The sequence below is a fragment of the Lathamus discolor genome, chromosome 3, assembly GCF_037157495.1.
Source record: "Lathamus discolor isolate bLatDis1 chromosome 3, bLatDis1.hap1, whole genome shotgun sequence".
NCBI lineage: Eukaryota > Metazoa > Chordata > Aves > Psittaciformes > Psittacidae > Lathamus > Lathamus discolor.
Window position 1 is genome coordinate 54,155,078 of NC_088886.1, and position 22,422 is coordinate 54,177,499.

Below are 22,422 nucleotides of genomic sequence, written 5' to 3' on the forward strand. Positions count from 1 at the left end.
ATTTTACTATTGTTATTTAGAAGAGTTACTCTACTTTGGGTAGTTACAATTATTGGCTATATATAAAAGTGACTTGGACAGCTCACGAGACCATTGATGGTACATTGAAGCTGTTGTCTCTCAGCTCTTTCAATTCTGTACCAAATTAGCATTGACCAAAAATTTGCTGGGTTAGATGAAAAGTGCCGATGAGTTTGGTCCCATCGTATACATGTGTGTATCAGTCATCAGATCATGACCACACCTCACTGCAACAGCCCATGAATTAGCTTAAATGCAATGCACAGTGCACTGGAGCTCCTCACTGAGTGACAGCAGAACTGTTGGCCCTCAGATGGGACTCCTGCCCTGTCCCCCTCTCCCTCTGGCTGCTGCTGGGCCTCTTGCAGGTGATGGTAAAAAGAAACACTTTGTTCTCCTGTACTTTCAGTCATGTTTTCATGGACAGTAAACACAACAAAGTAATTTTCTGCTGCAGTATTTCAAAACACATTGTTTCTGACATTGCCTATTGGTGTGAGTGGAAGTTGCAAATTTCATTCTTTGTTGTGACATATGCCTGCACTTAGTTGTGGAAGTGGTTTGGCAAACAAGAGTGACAGAAGCCCAAATGGGGACATCTGTAACTAGCACTTTGCAAGTGTCAGTGCTGGCATGCAGGAAGTGCTGGAGGGGCACCCAGATGTGTGTCAGCCTTTGGAATCTTTTCTGAAATACATTGATGTGTATACCAGTGATCTTTGTCCTCATTGCTTACACTTTTAAACATACAAATATGAAAGCTAAAGAAAAGCCCACCTGAAAGTCCCTTTGTCAACATGGTTACTCATCAGTTAAACAGATAGGGTAGAGAAGCGTGGAATAAATATTCTTACACCTGCATTTCAGAAATGAAGTTCTTGGAAGAGAGCTTTATTTCTTAGTGTCCTGCGTTCAGCTTAAATCACAACATCCAGCTGCCTCTGGTTTATTGACAAGAAGCCCTCATCAGAAAGGGCTGGATGCTCTCAGATAAGGTAGTGCCTCAGCACATTGGTAGCATTTCACTTGCTCACTAAGGAAGAGCAGAACTAAGTCAGGTAAACTCCAGATTTGTGCTCACTGCTCAGCTCAGACTGAAATGTTTGGTCAGGTATGGTTGTTTCTATAGACATTGTGGTAGTAGATTTAACATGAGGTGCATAAATTAAGGGTCTTCAAGTCCCCATTAGCCTCTGGCTGGAGCTGTCCCTAATGTGATGGCAAAAAACTCATGTTCCCTGCACAGGGACAGAGGTAGTTTTATCCCCTGATGCCACATGCCAGATGAGATGATGGAAATAAGCACACCTCTGGCACTGCACAGTGTCTCCTGTAATGGTCCACAAAGGGGCTCAGGAACACAAGGGAGCCTCATGCAAACTGAGGTTTCCATTTCTCCTGCCCTGACCAGGCTTGTTGTACCAATGACATATATAATCTCAGGGTCCCAGCAATGCCCTGATGAGTTCCTCAATGCTTTCTTTATTGAATTAGATTGTGAATTTTACCTTTATTGATGAAAGTATGGAAGGATTTTTAATTCTGGATCTGCCTCCACCTAAATCAGCACTCACTGGATTAAGGTTAGCTCTAGCTAGATCTCACTGTACTCTTCAAAGCAGGGGTGTTTCCCGACCTATACATCTTCTTTTCTACAGACAGGACTGTGAATTACCATTTGGAATGGAATTTCTGTTCTATTTTTCATTTTATGGTAAAAGTTATATGTGTTGGTACTCTGAAAATTGTAAAAGCAATTTGGATTTCTTACCTTAAAGGTTAATTTTGCTGCAAGTTATGCCCAGGCCAAGAGATAGTGCTTTCTTGTAGCCTTGCTGCCACAGCAGACAGTGGGATATGCATTGGCAGGATACAGTTCATGTAATACGCATGGGCATCCTTGTGCTTTAGTTTAATGGAAATTCACAGGCTTTCAAATCTAAGGTATTCAGCAATAAACAGTTCATTTATAGCTCTAAATGAGCTGTTGTTCTTGCCCTTCTTCATTTACATTCACTAATTGGAAGTTTATTTGTTCCCAGAAGCAAATACATATATTTAAACAAAAAAATACACTATTTTTTCCAAACTGTGTTGAAAACCAACTCACTGCTTCTCCTAGTGCATTGTCCTAGGAGTGCCTCTGAGTCTGCAGTGCAACAGTTGCACCTCTTTAACCTCTATTTTATTAACACAGAGATTACTGATCTGTTCACTTTAATCAGTTTACTTTGACTAGTAAATATAGACTAGTTTAACAGAGATTAATCACGGTTCTTACCACTTCTGTCCAACCAAGCCTAATGAGCTTATGGTTAAGCACAGCCCAGCAAAACTTTATTTATTTTGATATTAATTTCCTGTGTCATCTTCAGGTTTAAAAAATACAAATCAAACCTGACACTTGGGCAAAAATCACATACTGGAAAAACTTGACATAGGATTCAGTGGTGTCAATAATCCTACATATTTGTTGTTTCCAATTCAGACATTCTTCATTTAGACCAAAATAACAGACATTTATAGTGTACCTTAGTGCTGGTGACTATTTAACAGCTAGGTGCTCTCACAGCATGATACTCTTTATGTGCACAGTAATGAAAGTTCGCTATTGATTTTTCTGTGGCTGCTTGTAACCATTATAGTTGATACATCAATAGAAAAGGAAAGCACAATGTTTCACAGGAGGCAGAAAATCAGAGAATACATGATGCTGTTACAGTAAATCATGGCATAATCTCAAGAATTGATAGATGGTTGCTGCTAACTTGAAACCCATGGCTTTCTCTGAAAAGACTAGCCTATAATCGTCCAATATGTTCTAACAGACTGACTGCCTGTAATAGTGGTAAAGGACACAACACAATGTTTCATCTTCAAAATAATGGTTTCCACGAGCCAGGCTGTTTTGTTGTAGTGGAATTCGTTTTGTGTGTTACTGCAGAGGGAGGGAGAAAGAGTGGTTGGAACGCTGTTTAGACTCGTGCTGAAAGTTGTAGGAAAAAGAATGTTTTAATTTTTTCCAAAAAAGAGCACAGGAGGATTTGTTTAAAAAAGAAAAAAAAAAAAAAAAAAAGGAGGAAGAGAAGTTGTCATTAATTTTTAACTTGCAAAAACCTGCAGTTAGTTGAAAAGGAAATGCAAAAGAGCTGATTATTCTTGAGATCAAAATATTGGAGATGTTTTGTCAAGAAAGGCAAATGCAGAGAAAATACATTTACCACGGCTGTTTCCAGTTCCACGGCATCCTGAAAGGGAGCCAAAGGCACGTAAGTAATTGAAAGCTCTTTTAAGCGTCTGCTTCTCTCTGCTGCATTTTTGAGGGGCGCAATGATCTCTGAATTTTACAGTATGTCTAGTGAATTTTTAGCAGGAATGTTCTAATTGCTTTGTTCCCTCTTTACTCCCTGACACATCTCTGGTAGTTTTATCTGTGGCTTTAATTAATCGTAAGGGTCTTTTTTCCCTGTCTCAAAAAGGAAAGGGAGGAAGAAATGCAGGTAGGAGCTGGCTAGCTGGAGAACAGTGTGCACACTAGATAACACCACTCTCACAGTAACCTCTTAGCAATGTTCCTCTCTGAAAGATTTTCACTGTGCATATTGTTTTCCAGTACTTCTTCAGGTGATGTGAGTCTAATACCTGTCCTTTACAACCCTGCTGGTGACTCCATTCTGTAAAGCAGAGAACAGTATGCATCATTCGTTCTGCTAGGCTACGGGTTTCCCCTGGTGAAAGACTGGATAGCATCGTCTATCTTGTCTTGAGCAGTTCACGGATCTCTATTACAATTTTTGTTGTTGGGAGAGAGGAAAGATGCCGTTGTAGTGTCATTCCCCATTCTGAGGTTGAAATCTTTCTCTTTCTTGAGACTTTCCTCCTCCTGGCAAGCAGAGGTGTGGTGCAATATGTTTAGAATGCACATCAATCCCTCCCACTACTGGAGATGATTTTAAATGTAGGAGTTTCCTTATTAATCTTTGAATAATCTTGTAAAGAAGAGCTCTTAAAATATCCTTAGGAAGATGGCCATGTACATATTAAACTTCTGCCAGCCATATAGACTGTTTTGGTGCTTACTTTTTCAGTTTGTCCCATGCTCAATGGACATGTACAGGACCAGAGCAACACAGAGCCTAAGGAGTTGCAGTTTTCACTTCCCTCCCCTTTCCTGCCAGCAGAAGTCATAGAGACACAATCAAAGCCACGAACTTGGGAAAGACTGTTTCTGCACAGTCACCTTCTGCCTCCCAATTCACGATTGCAGCTGTGTTCAAGGCTGGGCCATAAAGTTTGTTTCTGAATTTTCCTTCATTGTTTCTTTCCTGTTTGCATCTATTTCCTCCCTCTCCACCTCTGGCTCGGCTTTGATCACAGTTCCATGGTTTCTCTTTCCTTCCTGGCCTTTTCCCCCTGTTTTCTTGACTCCTTTCCTATCTCTGTTCCTCTGATCCACAACACTGCTATCCCTTGTTTTCATTTACCACTCCTGGCTCGTGCCCTGTCCACATAGCCTCTTCTCTGCCACTCGTTTTCCCATCACTCTTGCAGATACTTTCTTCCCCCCAGTCTCCTGTTTAATTCTCCTGCTACTTCTTGTCATTATTTCTTTACAGCATTTCACCTCTCTATTTTAACTCCCTCAGAGACAGACATTGCTTTTGTTTCTCTTCCAGTATCCAATCTTGCATAAGCAGCAAAGTGAGAAGAGGGGAATTTGGCCTAGTCTACAGTGTGTCTCCAAAGGCCAGCATTCACCCATACAAACATTTTCACGTAAGACTCTCTGCAATGTGTTTTTTTAAGTAGAAATATATGAGGTGCAGTTTTTAGTCTATACATTCTGTTTTAAAAAGTATTTAATAAGTTGTCTGTTACAACTACAAAGTAGATTTAACTATCATATTCCTTTAGCATGTTCTTCACTCAGTGAAGCTTTTAAACACATGTTCAAATTAAGACCATAGGGTGGCCTTACTGGCTCCAAGATTAAGCATATTAATTCATTTATGTATATAGCCATTTATTCTATGTTATGCTGGGAAACTTGGCTAACAGTAGTAGCCACCGATGTTAAACATTTCTGCCAATAGCAGCTAAAAAAATTCTGTATAATTGCATGCTTCCTCTGTTACATATATAATACATTCAAATGTGCACCTTAAATGTCTAAAATGTATATTAAAAATGAGACAGAAGTTGTAAAAATATTCCAAAAGCAGAGACACGTATAAATGTGGGTTATTTTCAGGTAATTTTTCCCCGTTACAGGAGCTGTTAAAAAGCCATACTTACTAGTACTGTATAAACATTTTAGAGAGGGGAAAAGCACGGAGCACACTGATTGGGTTATTCTGAAATCCCCACTGTCTCCACACAAAGGCAGCAGTACAGAATACAAATATTGTTTGATACCCATGTTTCTAATTACTTGCGAGATTTGTATCTAACAAATACATGACCTAATTTTCTCTCAAGCATCTAATCCTATTGTTATTTTGAAACCTTGTAAAATATGCAAGAAAGAAGCAACATGAAAAGAAGTACTTGCTGAAGGCAGGGAAGCTCTTTTTTTTTTTCCATGGCTCCCAGATGTCAGACAAGCAGAAAACATAACCAGTAAAGATCAGATTGGATCAAATTCATGCCTTGAATAATGCCATTGTACTCAACAGTTACATTAGAGATGAATTTGCAATATTAATTGCATTTCATGAAATAAAATCAGGGCAAATCAACAGTGATTATTAAATTTCCTCCATAATTTAGTGCAGTTTATGCAAAAAACCCAATCAGCCATGAAACAGACAGCTACCTCTGGAATTCCTGCAAGAACTTTATCATTCATGACTTCTACACCCAAGGCTGAGATAAATGATTAAAGATTTGTTTATTAAAAATGCTGGTTAAATTCTTAACTGTGGCTCATAACCCCAGCATTTGCATGTTTTATATTATATGGATTTGGGGTTTTTTTTTGGTTTTTTTTTTTTTTTTTCACAGAAACGATTGTTTGGAGTTTTCATGAAGATAGATACCTGTGAGATAACACTGTCCTACTTCCTTTCATACTGCCTGCAGGATGTGTGGAACCTGGATGGGAGCCTGGACGAAAACTTGTCAGCTCACTGAAAAAATGTTCGCAGGAGAACATGGTTGTTTATCAAGGTCGTCACTCCATACATCATCATTTAGCATCTATAAGGAATTTAAGGACTGATTTTTAATTGTTTGGCTTTGCTGTGGGTTTTGACATAAGGGAAGGGAAGATGCCTGCTTTCATTTCTCTAGAAATATATCAGAAAAAGCAGAGAAATCGAAGAATAGGGTGAAAGAAAATCTATTTTGTCCTGCATGTGCTAAAATGCTTTAATTCACTTGTAAAAATAGCGTCTCAAAAAATTAATTTTAAAATCCTTTGTAAATTATTGGACCCTAATATGAAAATAGACCAAGGAACTACTCTGAAGCTGAGGAATTTGTAAAGGAAAGGATCAATTTTTTTTCAAAATCTATTCAAGACATTTTAAATCAGATTCTATTTAACAATGGTCTTTATGTTATCAGTAGATATTTTAAACAACAATGAAACAACAATTGTTTCAATTTGGGTATGGTATCTTTAATACTCTGGATTTCACCACTGTTTACAAAGATAGGTAACTATTGTTTCCATTTACTAGATAGTGTTGTTGAGATATCATTTAAGAGACTTCAAAGCTCCTTAGTTAGTAACAGAGTCAGAAGCAGAATTAGAGACAAGAGGGTTGATTTCTCTATTGGGCAATGCTGGTTCCATGAAAGAAGAACATCCCTCATGAGATGATTCTGAAATGAGGTTTTGTCCATATTCATTTGCTTTGCTTTCCCAGAGGATTACAGTAGACAAGTGGATTAGCTCTTCTAGTGGCAGACTGGAGTAGCCTGGCTGCTGTGACTGAGATCCAGAGAGGAGTTAAATGTTCCAGGAGCAGACTGGGTATTTAACTATTCTCCTGGCCCTCATCTTTAGTAAGAGATTTATCCCTAGTTTCCAAGGCGATGTGGGACATGCAGCAGCAAGGGACTATATAAATTGCTGACAACTGCCCACATTAGAAGTTATCAATTTCAAACTTGGCAAATGGAGAAACATTTGTGAAAACTCTGAAATTAGGTGAGTCATGCTAAACCTTCCTATGAAATTTACTTTCACTGATTTGGGTACAAGAAAGGACCAATCATCATTACCTCCCTCAGCCTTCAGCTCAATGCAAGCTATAGATATCCATCCAGCAGTTGTAGATCAAGTTCATAACTTTTGACTGAGCTGCATCATTTTGATTTAAAGAAGTGGTGGTCTTGATTTCAGATTTCAAGAAGCAGAGCCTCCGTCATACCCAGAGGTGAGGTCTTCCAAACTGGAATAATGCCTGTCACCTTTGTATTGTCTGCTAGTCAGTACCTGTCAACTTCATCACATAGGATGCATTTAAAGGAGCATTTTAAAATATCACCTGCCATTAGGGAATTTGGAAATGTTACTATTAATAAGTTTGTCACAGTGAAAGGATCATCCCAGCTAGGGGTCTCATTCTACCTTCTCTGATTTCATTCCCAGCCTATCTGCAGATCAGATGTTCATTTCAAAAAGTCTATTTGAAATATTGTTAGTGCAGCAAAAAATAATCAAGAATCCAAGGGGGCAAATATTTTGTTAGAAATCAGTATGTGGAAAAGCATACTTACATAAATCTTGGCTTTATCTATTAGTCAGCTGTCAGCTAATAATAAATTGTATTCAGTCCCTCCCTTGTTATAAATATGTATTGATTAGTTTTAAACTCTGAACTTCAGAATGAGTTATAACTGGTCATTGCTAAACTGCTCTCTTCACTAAGAAAAAAAATCCGTAACACCTATTATACTGCATTTAATTAAGACAAGCATCAGCTTTATGTACTATTATTTGCTTCTGCCAAGTCTCTATGGTATAAATATTGAGCAGTCACATCTCCTGAATACTAATCAATCCTTCCTGAATTTCAAATGATTACATAAAGTTTAGGAAATTTTTCTTTGCCAATATTATACTCGTATTCTTGCTGTAGGGTTGAGATATGAGACTGGATTTGACAAGTGTGCAGTAAGTATTTTTCTAAATTCACATGTAATGTGGGGAAGCCTGAAAGCCCTGGTTGAATAGAACCCCTTGACTACTCACTGGTATTTACCCTGTACAATATCTTACATTTGGGTAACAGAATGGATGGATATAAGAAAACTGATTTAATAAAACCACCTTATAACAACAGCCCATATATATATATGAATTATAAATAACATACATATAAAAGAAGATGTAAAAGTAGTTCTATATTTAAAAACTGCAAAAAATAAAAATGGACAGAGTGAACACTTTTGAAGAACACTGCATTGAACCCTAAGTACTCTTTGGCAGTGTGAGTGAGCAGTCAACACATTTGTGATGGCAAGTCCATCACTGGATAAGTGCTCCGTGGCTGGCTTGCATTGGCTTGCCAAGGAAGACTGCCATGTGATAATTTTTGCTTCAAATTCACAGCACCTACTTCAGATCCTGGGATAGAAGGTGCTTTGTGAAGACAAATTAGTGTTATCTGTGAGCTTCTTGGTGTCTTGCCAGATAACGACCAGGCCCACTTTACAGGAAGGAGAACAGCATCTCTGAAAACTACACATGGCTTGCACCTACCCAGCAAGAGTATGGGAAATGCTGTGCCGGCACTCTGGATCATCTAGACCACTGTCCTACCTTTGGCAGTGACCAAGAGCAGATGTCCTAGGGAACAATGTAAGAAGAAGAAAAGCATGGAGTGATACCTCCCAGGAGCAGTTGCTCAGGCTCCAGTAGCTGGAAATTACCAACAGCCAGGAGCAGCATTTTTTATATTTCATAGCTTTCAGTGGGTTTTCCCTCTGTTAAATTCTCCAGGTGACTTTTGTAACTATGAAAACTTCCAGCATCCTCTACATCTTGGAGCAAGGAGTGCCAGAGCTGGATAATATGCTGTGTTGAAGAATGAATTTTTTCATTTTGAGCCAGTCACCTACTAACTAAATTAGTTTTGTTCTGATACTAAAATATCAGAATGGTGCCAGGATGCAGAAGATTTTTGGCCAATTCTTGTTCTTAGTAAGTTTCCATGTTTTGTGGACTGTGTTTTGAAAAGCTAGTGTAGTCTCGGCCTTATTAAACAGAGTGTGAAAGGCAGATCTGTATTTGTTGAAAGGATAACATCATTATTAGGATGGCTGCAATAGAGAGCTACATGCCAAAATTTGCTAGGTTATGCCTTTACGTCTGTACTGCACTTAGCCATCTCTAATCCTGCATGCATTGTCTCTTTTCTAATTTTCCAGTCTTGTTCTGTTTTCTTTTTGGTCTGATAAAACGTCCTGCCTCACTAGTTCCTTCATTTCATTCTCCTTTCTGTTGTGTGCCCTTCAACATCATGACTACTACAAAAACTTAATCAATAGTCTTTGTTATATTACTTCCCATTGACGCTTGTATACTCATTTTCCTGTCGGAATATACAATGCCCCAGATTGAACCCTCAGCAAAAACTGAAGAGAAGATGTGTACAGCCTGATGTTTCATCATGATTTGCTGCTGCTTTTCTTATCTTTTCTATTTAGATTGCAAGCTCACTGAGGCAGAGAGTCTGTAAATGTAATAGACCAATGAAGTTATATGAAGTATATTAAAAAGTACAATAGCTAATTTAACTTTTTTTCCCCTTTAGCTCCAGAATGTTGCATAACTGCATTGATGTGAGTTACTGAAACCAGGTGAAACAGAGCACAGGCTGGCTTTGTGCTGCTGCTCCTTCGGTGAGTGTTTGATAGAAGAGAACTCCTTCAAGTCCTGCAAGCGGTGAGCTCTGACATTTTAGGAAGTCTAAAAGCAAGGAAAGATTAATTTGCTAATATTCCTCTCATTTAAGAGAAATTGGAATGGAGTGTTGCAGATCTAGATGGATTTCTGCTGAACCCTTAAGTACGGCTGTGGTTTCAAAACTGGGTTGCTTTTTTATTTCTTGTTGCTTAAGCAAGAGCCCATTTTTTTCCATCCAGGGAGATTAAATGTTTACCATTTCTACAGGACTCTCTTGTCTCATGTTAAGTGAGATGTGGGATCAATAGTGGCTCTGCAATTATTTGTACATTGATAAAGCCTTCATTTCTTAAATGAAGTACGTTTATCTATGTCCTGACAATGATAAGGGAGCAGTACTAGTCAGCTGCTGCCTAGTCTAGCATTTAGCTCCACAGGCAGACAAGTGCCTGGACATGGGTCAAATGATGTCTAACTTTCTTCCTATTGGCATTTCACTTTACAAAGTGCTCTGAAGGGAGATTTGACAAATCATCCTTGCTGAGTTCAGATAATAAAAACTAGCAGGACAAATGGGAAGTTTTGATAAAGAGAAAACAATGGCTGATTTCAGGTTAAGTGACCAGTCTGTAAAGCTAGGGGATGGTAAAATGAAGAGATCTGTTGTGTCAGAAGATGATAGAAAGCACCCTGTGTAAGGTACTCATTTGATTCTTCAAGCATCATTTACATGTAGTCATTAGCACATTTAATTGCTGAAAAAATGATCTGAACTTTATTCTGTGATAAGAAGCAAATAAAAGAAACAGTGAGACAAATTTTGGCTCCAGTAGAAACAGTCTAGAATTCTCTTTGTCTTTAGTGAGGCCAAGATTTCAGCCCAGTGGAGCATGCCAATCCATTTCAGTTCCAGAATTAGAGAATTTAACAGCACATCTGGGGGGAGTTTGGTTTTGTTGATAGTTTTTGTTTGGTTTTTGATTTCTAATTTTGCTTTATGACAAAGGATTTCCAAGCTAATGTCAAATTTGGTAGTGAAAATTCAAAAAGGGTGATAAACTGACACATTTACTTTTTCTATCTGTAGTGTTTCTCAATTCAAACCAGCAGTCATTAAGACAAAGAGACAATTTGTATTTATTTTTAAAACTACTTTGTGATAACGTGTACTGTGGCCTATACTGGTTATATGCTATAGAAAAAATAGGTGTATTATTACTCTGGGATTAAGGTAAAGAAATTGCATTATTCTCAATTTGGCTAGCTTTGGGAAAGCCAGATAAGTTTATTTTCATTAAGTGGTAAATTTGATGAACAGTTATACAGCTGTGTGACCAGCATCTTTCTCAGATGTGCTCTTTCCATATTTTGAACATGAGTTCATAAAGCAGCATTAAAAATAAGTTTAACACTCCAACCTGTTAAAGTTTTCTTTATTTCACAGTTTTGCAACATATGCCTGGCCGGTATCTTTCCATCAACTGTGTTATTACAGTTGTTGAATTGTCATGGCTCTGTCATGTTTCTTTTTGCTTGAAAAACTGCCAAATGCAACTCAGTAGTCAAGAAAATCCAGGTTTACATATCTGTTGAGCTACTGATATTTCTATTCGTATATCTTCAGATTGTGGGGGAAAAAATGTCTGATATATCTGAGCTAAATTGTGTTTTGGCATGCTGATTACCTTCATTCAGGCCAGGTTGCACAGAGCTTTGAGCAACCTGGTCTAACGGAAGGTGTCCTGTCCCATGGCAGGGGGCTTGGAAGTAGATGATCCTTAAGGTCGCTTAGAACACAAACCATTTTATAATGATTCTGTGATTCATTCTTTTAGTTAGAATTAAGGGGGGAACATTTCTACAAGTGAAAACACAGGAATAATGCCCCAGAAGACACATTTTGGGGTTTGCAAATATGATGTAAACCTAGGTCAAAGTAAAGGTAAGCAAGGATAATTGCCGTCAGAACTGGTGTCCTGATTCAGTTCAAAGCAAGATAATAGCTCAAGATAATTGAAATGGAGATTGATAACAGAAATTGCTATTTCTAGGCCACCTAAACAGAAGACTTCTTTCAAATAAATCATGCTGGTAGATGGATTGCTCCTTTCCAATAAAATGCCTCAGCTTCGGCAGTCCAGCTCATCTTCAAATAAAACATTCAATCAGCATCTAGTGTACCATTTGCAGCAAAGACAGATATTGGTACAGAATTCAGACATGTCCATCAGAGATCAAGCAGGGCAAAAAGTGACTCGAAAATGCTTTAGCAGTTATACCAGGCTAAACAACCAAAAACTGTGAAGGGCAATTTCGATCATGGTATCTGTTTCTGTTTGATTTACTGTGATCTCAGGCATCAATTAGACTGGTTTAGTTGTGTAATGTTGTTGGTGTGTGCAGTAAGAGAGGAAAGCAACATGTTTGTTTATATGCAGTGAGGAGGTAGGCACTAAGGGAATTGCCACAGAGGGCTGACTTACGGGAAGTCTGTGATTCTTTAAGAGAGCCCTGATGGACTAATGCAGTAGATTATGTAAGCAGATCAAAGTAACGTGATGGACTTTAAATTACACCAGACTTTCAATGTCTTGACAGAGTGACTGACCAGTGATGGTGGAGGGAAGCTGTGAAGGAAGGGGTCTCTGCTTGTGCTTTAATGTCCTTATGAATCAAGGCTCTTGTTAATCTAAAATACAGCTGAGTCTGAACCACACACAGGATGATAAACTCCAGTGTGATCATGATGACTGTGCTGGGTATAAGGACTGATTTGTTTTCTGGCTTTTTAACCTGTGGGAGCACAAATGCTGAAGGACTGATTCAGATGAAATGGTTATCTATCTGCTGAGAGGAATAGGTGTGATGGACTTGCTCCTCTCCAAAGTCTGATAGTGACTGGACTGAAGGATGGCATAAGGAACCACTAGTGATAGACAATCACTGAAGTATGAAGATCTGTGGACAGTAAAGACGGCTTATATACAGAGAGGTAAGAACTACCTAGGCATAAAGACATTTGTTTTTTATAACCGATGGAGGGAATTTAAAAGTTACATAATACTACATATAGTAATACTATATAGAACTAAACTAAAGTTGTCACAGGTAAGAAACTAGTTACCAAGCTTTTCTGGCTTATTGAATAATTGCTGAGTCACCTGTACCATTATATACTTGGCAGTATTAGTCAGACTAAACACACTAGGTTGCCCACTGGAGAAAGGAGCTGAGCTCCTGTGCCTGGGTGTATCACTCACTGGTGTGGGTGAGTATCTGCAGTTTGACTGCAGGAAGAGCTGTTCACTGCTAGCTCCAAAGACTACAATAAATATGCATCTTTCTAAGCTTCCACAGAGTCTTCTTTAATGATACCATCAATCAAAAGCGTTTTCCTGTTTAAACCCTTTGGAACCTCTGACGAGGAGATAACAAACAATTACCTGTCTCATTTAAAATCTAGAAAGCAAAACTTATGATTTAATTCTGTTTTGAAAAATTATTGTAAGTGGTTTGTGTTTTGAACACTATTTTACTGTTAGTTTACTGTGATAATCACTTCTGAAATGTCAGGAAAAAAGAGAGAGGCGAAGTTCTTTGCCCTGAAGGAGATTGCCATCTTGTGAAGAGACAGACAATATGGTACAGCCATGAATAACAAACAGCTTTACAAGGCAGCCTTGTATCTATACAGTTATAAAAAACAAACAGCTTCTTCTCAAGAAATTAATTCTGCAGATTATTGACATTGTGTTGCCTGTGAAAGGTTTTACATTAGACATTTATTTTTCATCCAAGCACTATACTAAAGAACAATAGGTTTTTATTGGTTTGGTTAACACTGGCGTGAACATCCTTAGATATGTCAAAAGGCTGCTATGTATTGAAGTGCTTTTTATTCCATTAAACGTTACGGGACCAGATTTCCAGCAAGAGCCAGATGAAGGTTTTGAAATATTTTGATTAAGTAATATAATTTTGGCATGAAGACCAGTTTTCTTTTGAGATGCTTAAGAAATGTAGATATGTGTCAAATACTTAGATACCTAGGTGCAATAATTGCACCGAGTTACTGATGCAGAATTTGATGCTTATTTAGGTTTGAGAGCCCTACCGAATGCCTGCCAGTGTTGTTTTGTGCTTCACTGTCTTCAAAAACCTGACTCATTTTTAGGATGTGAGGCATCATACTAACTTCAGCCTGATGCTTCATTCATACTTTTGGGTGCAAACTTAAGTACTTGGCTGGAAAGGGTATCTGTGTTTTTCATTTCAGTTTTGTCATCATTCTTATTAAATATCTGCCTCTGTCCTGTGGATTAAGTGGTAACATCTTTACATTTTAGTCTCTGCAGAATAACATGTAGCTCTAAATAATGAATTAATTGGTTTCAAAGGTGTTGAAGCTTTCTTAGTTACATCAACTTTTATATGCAAGTGATGTGACTACAAGGGTCCTACTGGCAGCAGAATTAGCCGCTTTTATAGTAGCATAAATGAGATTAAAACTGGATAACCTGGCTGGGTGCATGCTTGCGAGGTATTCCTGCCCAACTGCATCAGAAGCCGAGCACACTCCCTGACAGAATTGGAAGAGCTAAAGGTGCAAGAACAATTCCTAAATCACTGCAAAGTACTAGAAGAGCTGATAAAAGCCATCAAACAAAAAGGCCACCTAAAATTGAGAATTTTCCAAATGCACTTCACTTATTCAGCTAATTTAAAATATTATGGTATGGGGATGAATTCTCTAAATATTTTCTCAGAGGAAAGCTGCAGGCTCTTTAGATATTTCTGTGCTGATGCTTAATGACTGAAAAACCTACTTATTAGGAATTAGGAAATTGGAATTCTTGCTATTCATCAGATTAATTCATAAAACATGTTTTCTGCAAAGGATGGCTTGCTTTTCCTTCTCTGAATCTAAGAGACAGAAAGCAATGAAGCCCTGAATACAAAATGTTAATAGTTAGCAGAGAAATCCATCATCTCTTCCTAGGTTTCAGATTGTACATACTTCATAACAGTCAATTTTGTTGGCACTGTTGTGTCTTTAAAAAGAGTTCTTTTTTTCCCCTACAGGTTCTGTGTTCTATGCCTCTGAAGTGTTGATCTTTAATGCTTCTTGTATTTAAAGAGAGCAAAACCAAAGAAGGTCCAAATTCTAGAAACACCACATGGAGGGACATATTTAAGAAAGAAACTGATGTGCTACAGTGTAACCAAAACTGTTGCCTTGAGTCTAATTGCAATTGTATTACAGTAATTAATTTATAGAATTTTATTCCTTTACTGAATATTTTTTTAGAAACTGAAAAATGAAAGAAAAACATTACTAAATGTCAGCACTGCTGATATTTCTTTCATTCTTGTGCTTGGCTCAGCTTATCACTCTCTTTGTAGACAAAATACCTTTCGAGTAAAACAGGAGTTTTGGCTATGGGGGTGATCAGACTGGATCTGACCTCATTTATGTTTTTAAGTCTCTCCTTTGAACTACCTGCCAGTAAATAAAAATTCCCTTGGCCAAAGTTTATTTAGACCAGTTTTAAGTCAACAAAGTGCAAACGTGAAACAGAGGACAAGCAGAAAAATCTATTCCTATGAAGTCAATAGGAATCTGTCTCCTTAAGCCGTTTTTTGTTCCTGACACGGGTGATTTTTCTTGACTGATTCATTGGAGGGCACTGGTTTAACTAATTTGTCTTGCATAGGTATCTCCCATTCTGTCCTCTCCACTAGTACAAACCAATCTCCCCTTTAAAGGTTATTTCCTAGCTAGATCTGTCATGAAGCTATTATCATTAATTTTCACTTTTAGAGTTCCTTTCACTTTTAAAAACCTATGAGATACATTCCTGATTTATGGGTTATGATGTGACAGCCATCATATGCAAAGAAGATTGTTTATACTTACCACAGATGCTGCTGAAAAAGAGGGGTATTTCAACCATATCCCCACTCCATCTGCTTTACATAACTATATTCATTATCACAGGGAAACATGGCAATCTGTATTTTCCCCTGTTCTCTAAAATTTCTAATAGAATTTTTTCTTGTTCTGGAATATTCAGAAATCACATACAGAAATACAGAAAGCGTGTAATACTCTATGAAACTCTCTAGGTTTTAGGAGTAATTTCCACTTTTAATCGTTATTCAAATGATAATTAAAACATAATCCTCAGATTACTCTGAACCTCATGAAATAGCTTCCAAAATTGTGTTTTTCAGGAAAAAAATAGAAAAGAAAAATATTATAAATGTTTTTAGAAAAAATAATAACACTTTCAAGTATGAAGAGTAGAGCGTACCTACCTAAACTAAACAGCACCAGGAATTTGAGACATACAAATTCTCGTTGATCAAACTGCAGGGAGCGAAGCTTTGCTACTAGCTCTTGTGCATGGCTCATAAGATTGTTGAGGGTGGCTCCAGCTTGGGATGCTATTATGGAATAATCCACCTGTAAAAGAGAATTGTATTTATGTTTGTTGTCATACCCACAGAACCACTTTTGGATGTTTCCATCCGTTACATACAACCAGGAGACTCCTGGATAAAAGAATCATTCTCAATATAATGATGTTATTAAGTCAAGATGATTTTATACATAAACTGTAGCACAATGGTATGTACTGAAAATATTATTAAACCACATATCTTAATGGTATGTTACACCACTGTCAATGCTGGTTTGTCTGTATTAGCTTTTTTTAGAAGCTTTCTATATGAGAACTGCATATGACACGGTAGCTGTCCCCATACCTGTTTGTTTTATTCATTTGATGTCTCTTGTTCTCATTGTAATTGTATGATCTTACGAAGAAATACTGATGAAGTGAGCTTTGCGTCTACACTGGGTATATTAGTCCAGAGGGACATAACTGTATTCATGAGAAACGGTCCAGTGTCCATAACTTGGCCAGAAACATCTATTCAAGCCTAGAAATGTCGGTGTATTCCCACAGGAAAGAGGCATTGTGTGGGTAGTTTCTGTTCTCCTTAGCTACACAAAATCCTGGTATTCACTGGAGTTGGTTCCAATGGACTTGTTCTGGCATGTCCTTCCATGCTAGCAGAGAAAGAGCAGGCAGGTGCCTGACGCAGGCCAGCTGCACTTGCCTTGTCCCGAGCAGCAACCGCAGCACACGGAACTGCTTTCTCTGGGGGTCTGCTGCCCAAGTCATGCGCTCATTTGTTCTCAGGGGGAGGCTGACCTGTCTATGAGCTTTATGAAGTGATACTTGTGCATAGATATCCAAAAGAAAGCTAGAATTAATACACTGCATTGAAAAGTTAATATACACAAGCAAAGCATGCTTAAAGCCTGTCATAGCTGACACATACCCAGCTAGACTTGAATCTCGGGCATCCTACCCACTGCTTGTATGCTGAAAAATTTCTGGCTAATGCCATTCCCATTAAGGGATGTTTCTATGCAGATGGCTGTACCAGCCTCTGCCACTCTGAAGATGTGTGTGCTTTGTCATGGGAGGGTGGTCAGTGAAGTGCTTGGGTATGGCAGCTTACAGGGATGATGTGATGTGAAGGTGAAGGGCAGGGACTGGGGTGAGCTGGCTCAGAGACATGGCTGGTGAGACTGGGCAGCTCCAGCACAGCGACAGCAGCGTGGAGCTGGGGTGATCAGAGCAGTTACTTCACCTGAAATACCTTCAGTTTCCCCACCTGAAATACCTTCAGTTACCCCTCTTTTCACCAGAGTTCAAGCTATCCCCTGCAAGTGCCACCGTCCCAAGGAAAAGGCCAGATGTGTTGCTCGCTTCTGTGATGAACCACCTCAGCCAACTGGCTGAGACCTAAATTGGTTATTGACACATTTTCAAAGTGCCTTTTCTTGCCTGGCTGCTCTAATATTACCAACACCTTTCTCTTTTAGGAGCCTCTATAACAACAAGGAAATTGTTAACCAGACTCCATGTAAGCACACGTAAGTGAAGTCTGGCTTTAAACGAAGACTAAGCACAATGGTCAGTACACATTCAGGGTTAATGGCTTGTTTAAAAGTATCAGTGCTATAATTCCATCTTTAAGGTCTCCTATAATAAGGTAGTTAATAAAGAATGACCAGAGAAAACAGACTAGTACTGTGAAATTTTGCTTTTCTATGCACTGATCCCCTAAGATCTATTTTTTAAAAGACTGTTAAGGAACACATATTTAGAAATATGCTTTTTGATTTTAAAACTATTGAACTGATTTTTTTTTTTTTTGAAGTATAAACAGCAGTAAGGCAAGGAAAAAAAAAACCAAACCTGAAAGACTTTAAACCTGACAAAATTTCAGCCAGGAAAGACAGAGAGATAACTGAAGGGAACTAAATATAACTTCTCCTAGTGATGACCTTAATATAATCAATACATTACTGACTTTTAATAAGATATTTTAGTTATATGTAATTTCAGTGCTCCCGGGACAGCTGCATAAGAAAACTGAAGTTACACTTTTTGTATGGATGTTAAGAATGATACTACCCCAGCTCTGCAAAGCAATTAAAATTGTGCTTATGTTTCAATTAAGTCAGTGGATTATGCTTAAGTATCCTGTGAGGTAGGTTTTATTGCTCTCTCTTACACCTGGGAAAACTGAAGTAGTGACATTAAATCACTTACTCAGGGCAAAAGAAATCTGTGACAAAAGTAGGATCCGGTCTTTGGAAATCCCAGCCAAACCATCATTCATAAACTACTTCCTAGTTAATCTGTTAATTCTCTGTCTATATACTTATACATATTTCTTTATATATATATATATATACTTAAATAACAACAAAAAAAAAAAAAGTAACATACCTCAAACACTCTTTATTCAAAGAGCAGTTTAATATAGTGACTGATTCAACTAATTCGTGTTAAGAAACTGGTCACATAAAAATATCAGCTTTCACAACTTAATTTCCCTTTTGTAATTGTTAAGGGCGGGGTGGGAAATCTCAAAATCCCTCACTGAGATTCCATTTTGTGGGGGAAATATGCTACTCACTTCATAATAAGAAGTTAAGATGTCTGGATGTCAGGAATATCAGTGGCTTTAGTGCAGTGATTATGCCATAATGGTAAAACCCAGTAGATGCCTGGATCTCCCACCATCCCTCTACTGGAGAGCTCTTAGGCAACCTGCTACTCTTTCAGGTGCATTTAATATTTGCAGTACCAGCAAATTTGTCTGGGAGGCAAGTCCTCATCTGCCACTCACCAAGAGCAGCCTGTATTAAAGTTTTATATTTATTGACATTTCATTACCATAATTGACTGCAGTTGGTTCTCTAGGAGAAGGCATGGGGCTGCCTCCTAAGCAGGAGAATTGGTCCCTTGGGTAGGATTTGCAATTAAAACTGACGCGGAATGGATTTTTTTTTTTATTGTGTAAATATGATGAGTTGAATTTTCAGCTTTAACTAGAGAATACGGGGTGTGCAGGAGGCTTTTTTTGAGAGTGAGCAAATTTGTAAGTCAGTGGAAAGATGACCCCCAAAGGTGTCAATCAGTTTATACTAAATCAACTGTGCATGAAAAAGTGTCAGTTAATGTATATTCTGAAAAATGGTCACATTAAAGAGTATGCTCTCCTGCTTGCTTGGTTCTCTATGAAGAAATTGATACTAAAAGGTGCATTAATTGTTTTACCCTCTAATTCATGACTAAAAATACTTTTCAAGGACAAAGATTAAAACAGTCTGATTCTTGAGCAAAATGCTTAATTGCACACTGAAGTCTTAGCATTTACTTTATATTGTACCAGTAATTTGATTTGATTAAATCAAATCCACAACTGAAATAAATTAGTCTTGCTTTCCATAAAATGTATTATATTTCGCAGTTGTTTCTGATGTTGAAGATGGCATGTTGACTGGCATTTTGAAATCAGAAGCTTTGGTGAAGCTTCCACATAACCTAATTTGGAAGTAAAATGACAGGCATAAAGTTACGGATGCACAGACAAATGGAAGTGTGAATTCCTCGTGTACCAGTATACAGTGCTATCTCACATGATGAATATAGTAATGATAGACTCTTAATCAGATTAGCTTGGTACCAAAGTAATGCAGACAGAACAGCACTGAATAATTTACACTGCTGCCTATTCTCACCATTATTGTGCTTAAACTGGAATGTTTAAGGTTAGTACAGCTATTGCTATATAGGCTGTAGTGCAGGCTGTGCTGTAGTATACTGTTCGCTAGCTGAAGTGCCTAAATCTAAAATTAGCTCCTCAAAACCTCTGCTCTGCTGCCACCTAATTTGGTGCTTAAAGTCCTCACAGCTCCACCTTCTAACAGCCTTTAGGTGCCAAACTAAATGCCTCTAGACATGGCCGGGACTACCCAAGTCATGAAAGATGTAAATAACTGTGTCCCCAGCTCATGATACAGCAGTTCTTAGATTTATGGGCTATGTGGCTTTCATCTACCTAAGGCAGCAAAAATGCCCAAGGCAGGATTTCTTCAGCAGGCCCGTGGCTGGGACCACTGAGGTATGGGAAATCTAGAGTCAAATAAATAAATAAGGCTATAGCATGGCAATTTGATATCTTTCTGAAAGTGAGAAACACCAAGTTTCTTCATGTAAATCATCTGCATCTTATAGATACCTTTTGATCATGAGTATTGGGCAGAAAGAGGGGGACCTTTGGCTTGGTTTGGAAAGGAAGGATTTGATTGGTGTTTAACTCTAGGAGGGAACTTCCAGCTGGGAACCCCAAATAGAAAACTACACAAAAGTCCACTGGACAGGCAGCATTCACGTCATGCCTCTCTCCTCAGCAGTTCTCAAGGCTACCTCTTACAGTTGCCACCTAGTTTGCTGCAAGCTTTCCCTGCTCACTGTGTTACAGAGGTACAGGCTGGGTGGATGAGACTGCAGGCTCTGTGAGAGGGCAGGGCTGTACAGAGGCACTAGCAGCAAGGAAAAGAAAGAAGATAGGATTAGTAAGAGGGTCATAACTTAAACTGTGACTGCAGAAAGACATGGCAATGCTTCGTATTTTTTCTAAATCCTTTTCTTGATACAGTTGAGAGTGACTTAAAAGCCTAAATCCCTTTAATGTCAGTGAAAGCAAGTTAGGGCAGTGCTGAATGTTTATGAAAATACTACTTTAAAACAATATATCATAGTAAAGTACTTGGAGTTCAGCAGCATTTAGGTATTCAGACACCGAAGGATTTCTCAACTGATAAACAGAGAGGTATGAGAACTGGAAGTGACTAATTCTGCAGGTTTTTTCTCACACAAAGGTTTCATTTAACACAGTGAGATACTGTTCAAGGCAGAACAAAAGACAAACCTTTTTAACAATATGAAACTATACCCTGGGCTAAATAAATGCTGAAGCTGAAGGCCAGAAATGCAGTGAGCACTTGTGCTTTTTTGCTTTGCAAATGATTTGTCATGGTAATGAATGATTCTTGAAGCCAAATCCCTGGTTTCACTGGGCTCAAATGGAAACTTTCTGGTGGAGTCAGGTGGTTGCCTTTGGTATCAGCTCCTCTCTCTGCCTGCAAAAGAGCCTAACATTCAACAGTGGAATCAGGTTCCTTTCTTCTTCTAAATTAAATTGTGTTTGATTTCTAGGATATGACAGTGGGTCATATAGCATGTGGAAATGTGTGGAACTGTCCCATCCCTTTTCAATACTTCAGCAAGCCTGAAACAATCTCCAGAATATAGGATTAGAGCAGTTTTACTTGTTGATGTCTGTTAGGAGGTACTGGCTATCACTGAATGCCATTCCTTTCAGCCAGTACAGGAATTATGCAAGTAAGGAATAAAGTCCCTGCTGTGGCTGTATACAGTACCTTTATAATGAACAAATGTTCTCGCAGACTAAGGTAGTTCAAGTTAGTGAAAGATTGATTTAATATTTAATTTAGTAAATTAGATCACTGTATTTTTAGGGCACAAACATGAAGAAGGCAGTGGGTGCCTAGATGCAGCAAAGGGACCATCCTGCTCCTTCCTGCTCTGCCCCATGCAACCCTGGCCAGCTGCACCTTCACTGCTCCCTCCTCAGTTACTAATTGCACTGAAAGCCTGTAGAGCGATCCACAATGGCCTGCCCTGGGTTTTGAAGTCCTGACCCTGCCGAAAGCCTGTGAGTTGCCTCTAGTATATGGTTATGTGGGTGAATGAGCCTTTCTCTCAGAAGGATATATTCAGCACACTATATACTTACTATCACAAACATATTTACTTTTCCACTGTTTCCTGAAATATATATTTCAGTGGCAACTATGGTGGTTATTAAACTTATTTTGAGCTTTTAATATAATTAATATTTCCATTAAAAGCATTTAAAACAGTATTTGTATTATGTCTCTAAGTAAAAGAAATGGAGAAACATTTTGAAGAGATGCCTAGATACAAAAATTGAGGAGGACTTAGAATGGACAAAACCACCAGGTACGCTTGTAGAAGGTTTAGATACATTAATTAAAATTGTGATGACTTATACAGCTTAAGATGCTTGTCATTTTAACAGGTACACAATAATAGAAGATAATAAATTAAGTTGCCAATGGACCT

The 22,422-nt window shown here is 38.3% G+C and overlaps 1 protein-coding gene and 2 long non-coding RNA genes across 8 annotated transcripts in view; 2 read left to right on the forward strand and 1 right to left on the reverse strand.

The window, feature by feature from the left end:
• The window catches only part of LOC136012267 (uncharacterized), a 35,919-nt gene extending 29,668 nt beyond the window's left edge, over positions 1-6,251 (forward strand). Inside the window, exons 4-5 of the long non-coding RNA XR_010611650.1 lie at positions 4,698-4,797; positions 6,103-6,251. This is a non-coding gene — a long non-coding RNA (uncharacterized LOC136012267). The remainder of the gene's footprint in view (positions 1-4,697; positions 4,798-6,102) is intronic.
• The window catches only part of NR5A2 (nuclear receptor subfamily 5 group A member 2), a 96,018-nt gene that overhangs the window by 13,206 nt on the left and 60,390 nt on the right, over positions 1-22,422 (reverse strand). For all 3 annotated transcript variants that reach the window (XM_065675275.1, XM_065675274.1, XM_065675277.1), the window contains exon 7: positions 16,199-16,346. In XM_065675275.1, the coding sequence (XP_065531347.1) occupies positions 16,199-16,346 (148 nt within the window). The remainder of the gene's footprint in view (positions 1-16,198; positions 16,347-22,422) is intronic.
• The window catches only part of LOC136012263 (uncharacterized), a 30,447-nt gene continuing 17,819 nt past the window's right edge, over positions 9,795-22,422 (forward strand). For all 4 annotated transcript variants that reach the window (XR_010611644.1, XR_010611645.1, XR_010611646.1 and 1 more), the window contains exon 1: positions 9,795-9,876. This is a non-coding gene — a long non-coding RNA (uncharacterized LOC136012263). The remainder of the gene's footprint in view (positions 9,877-22,422) is intronic.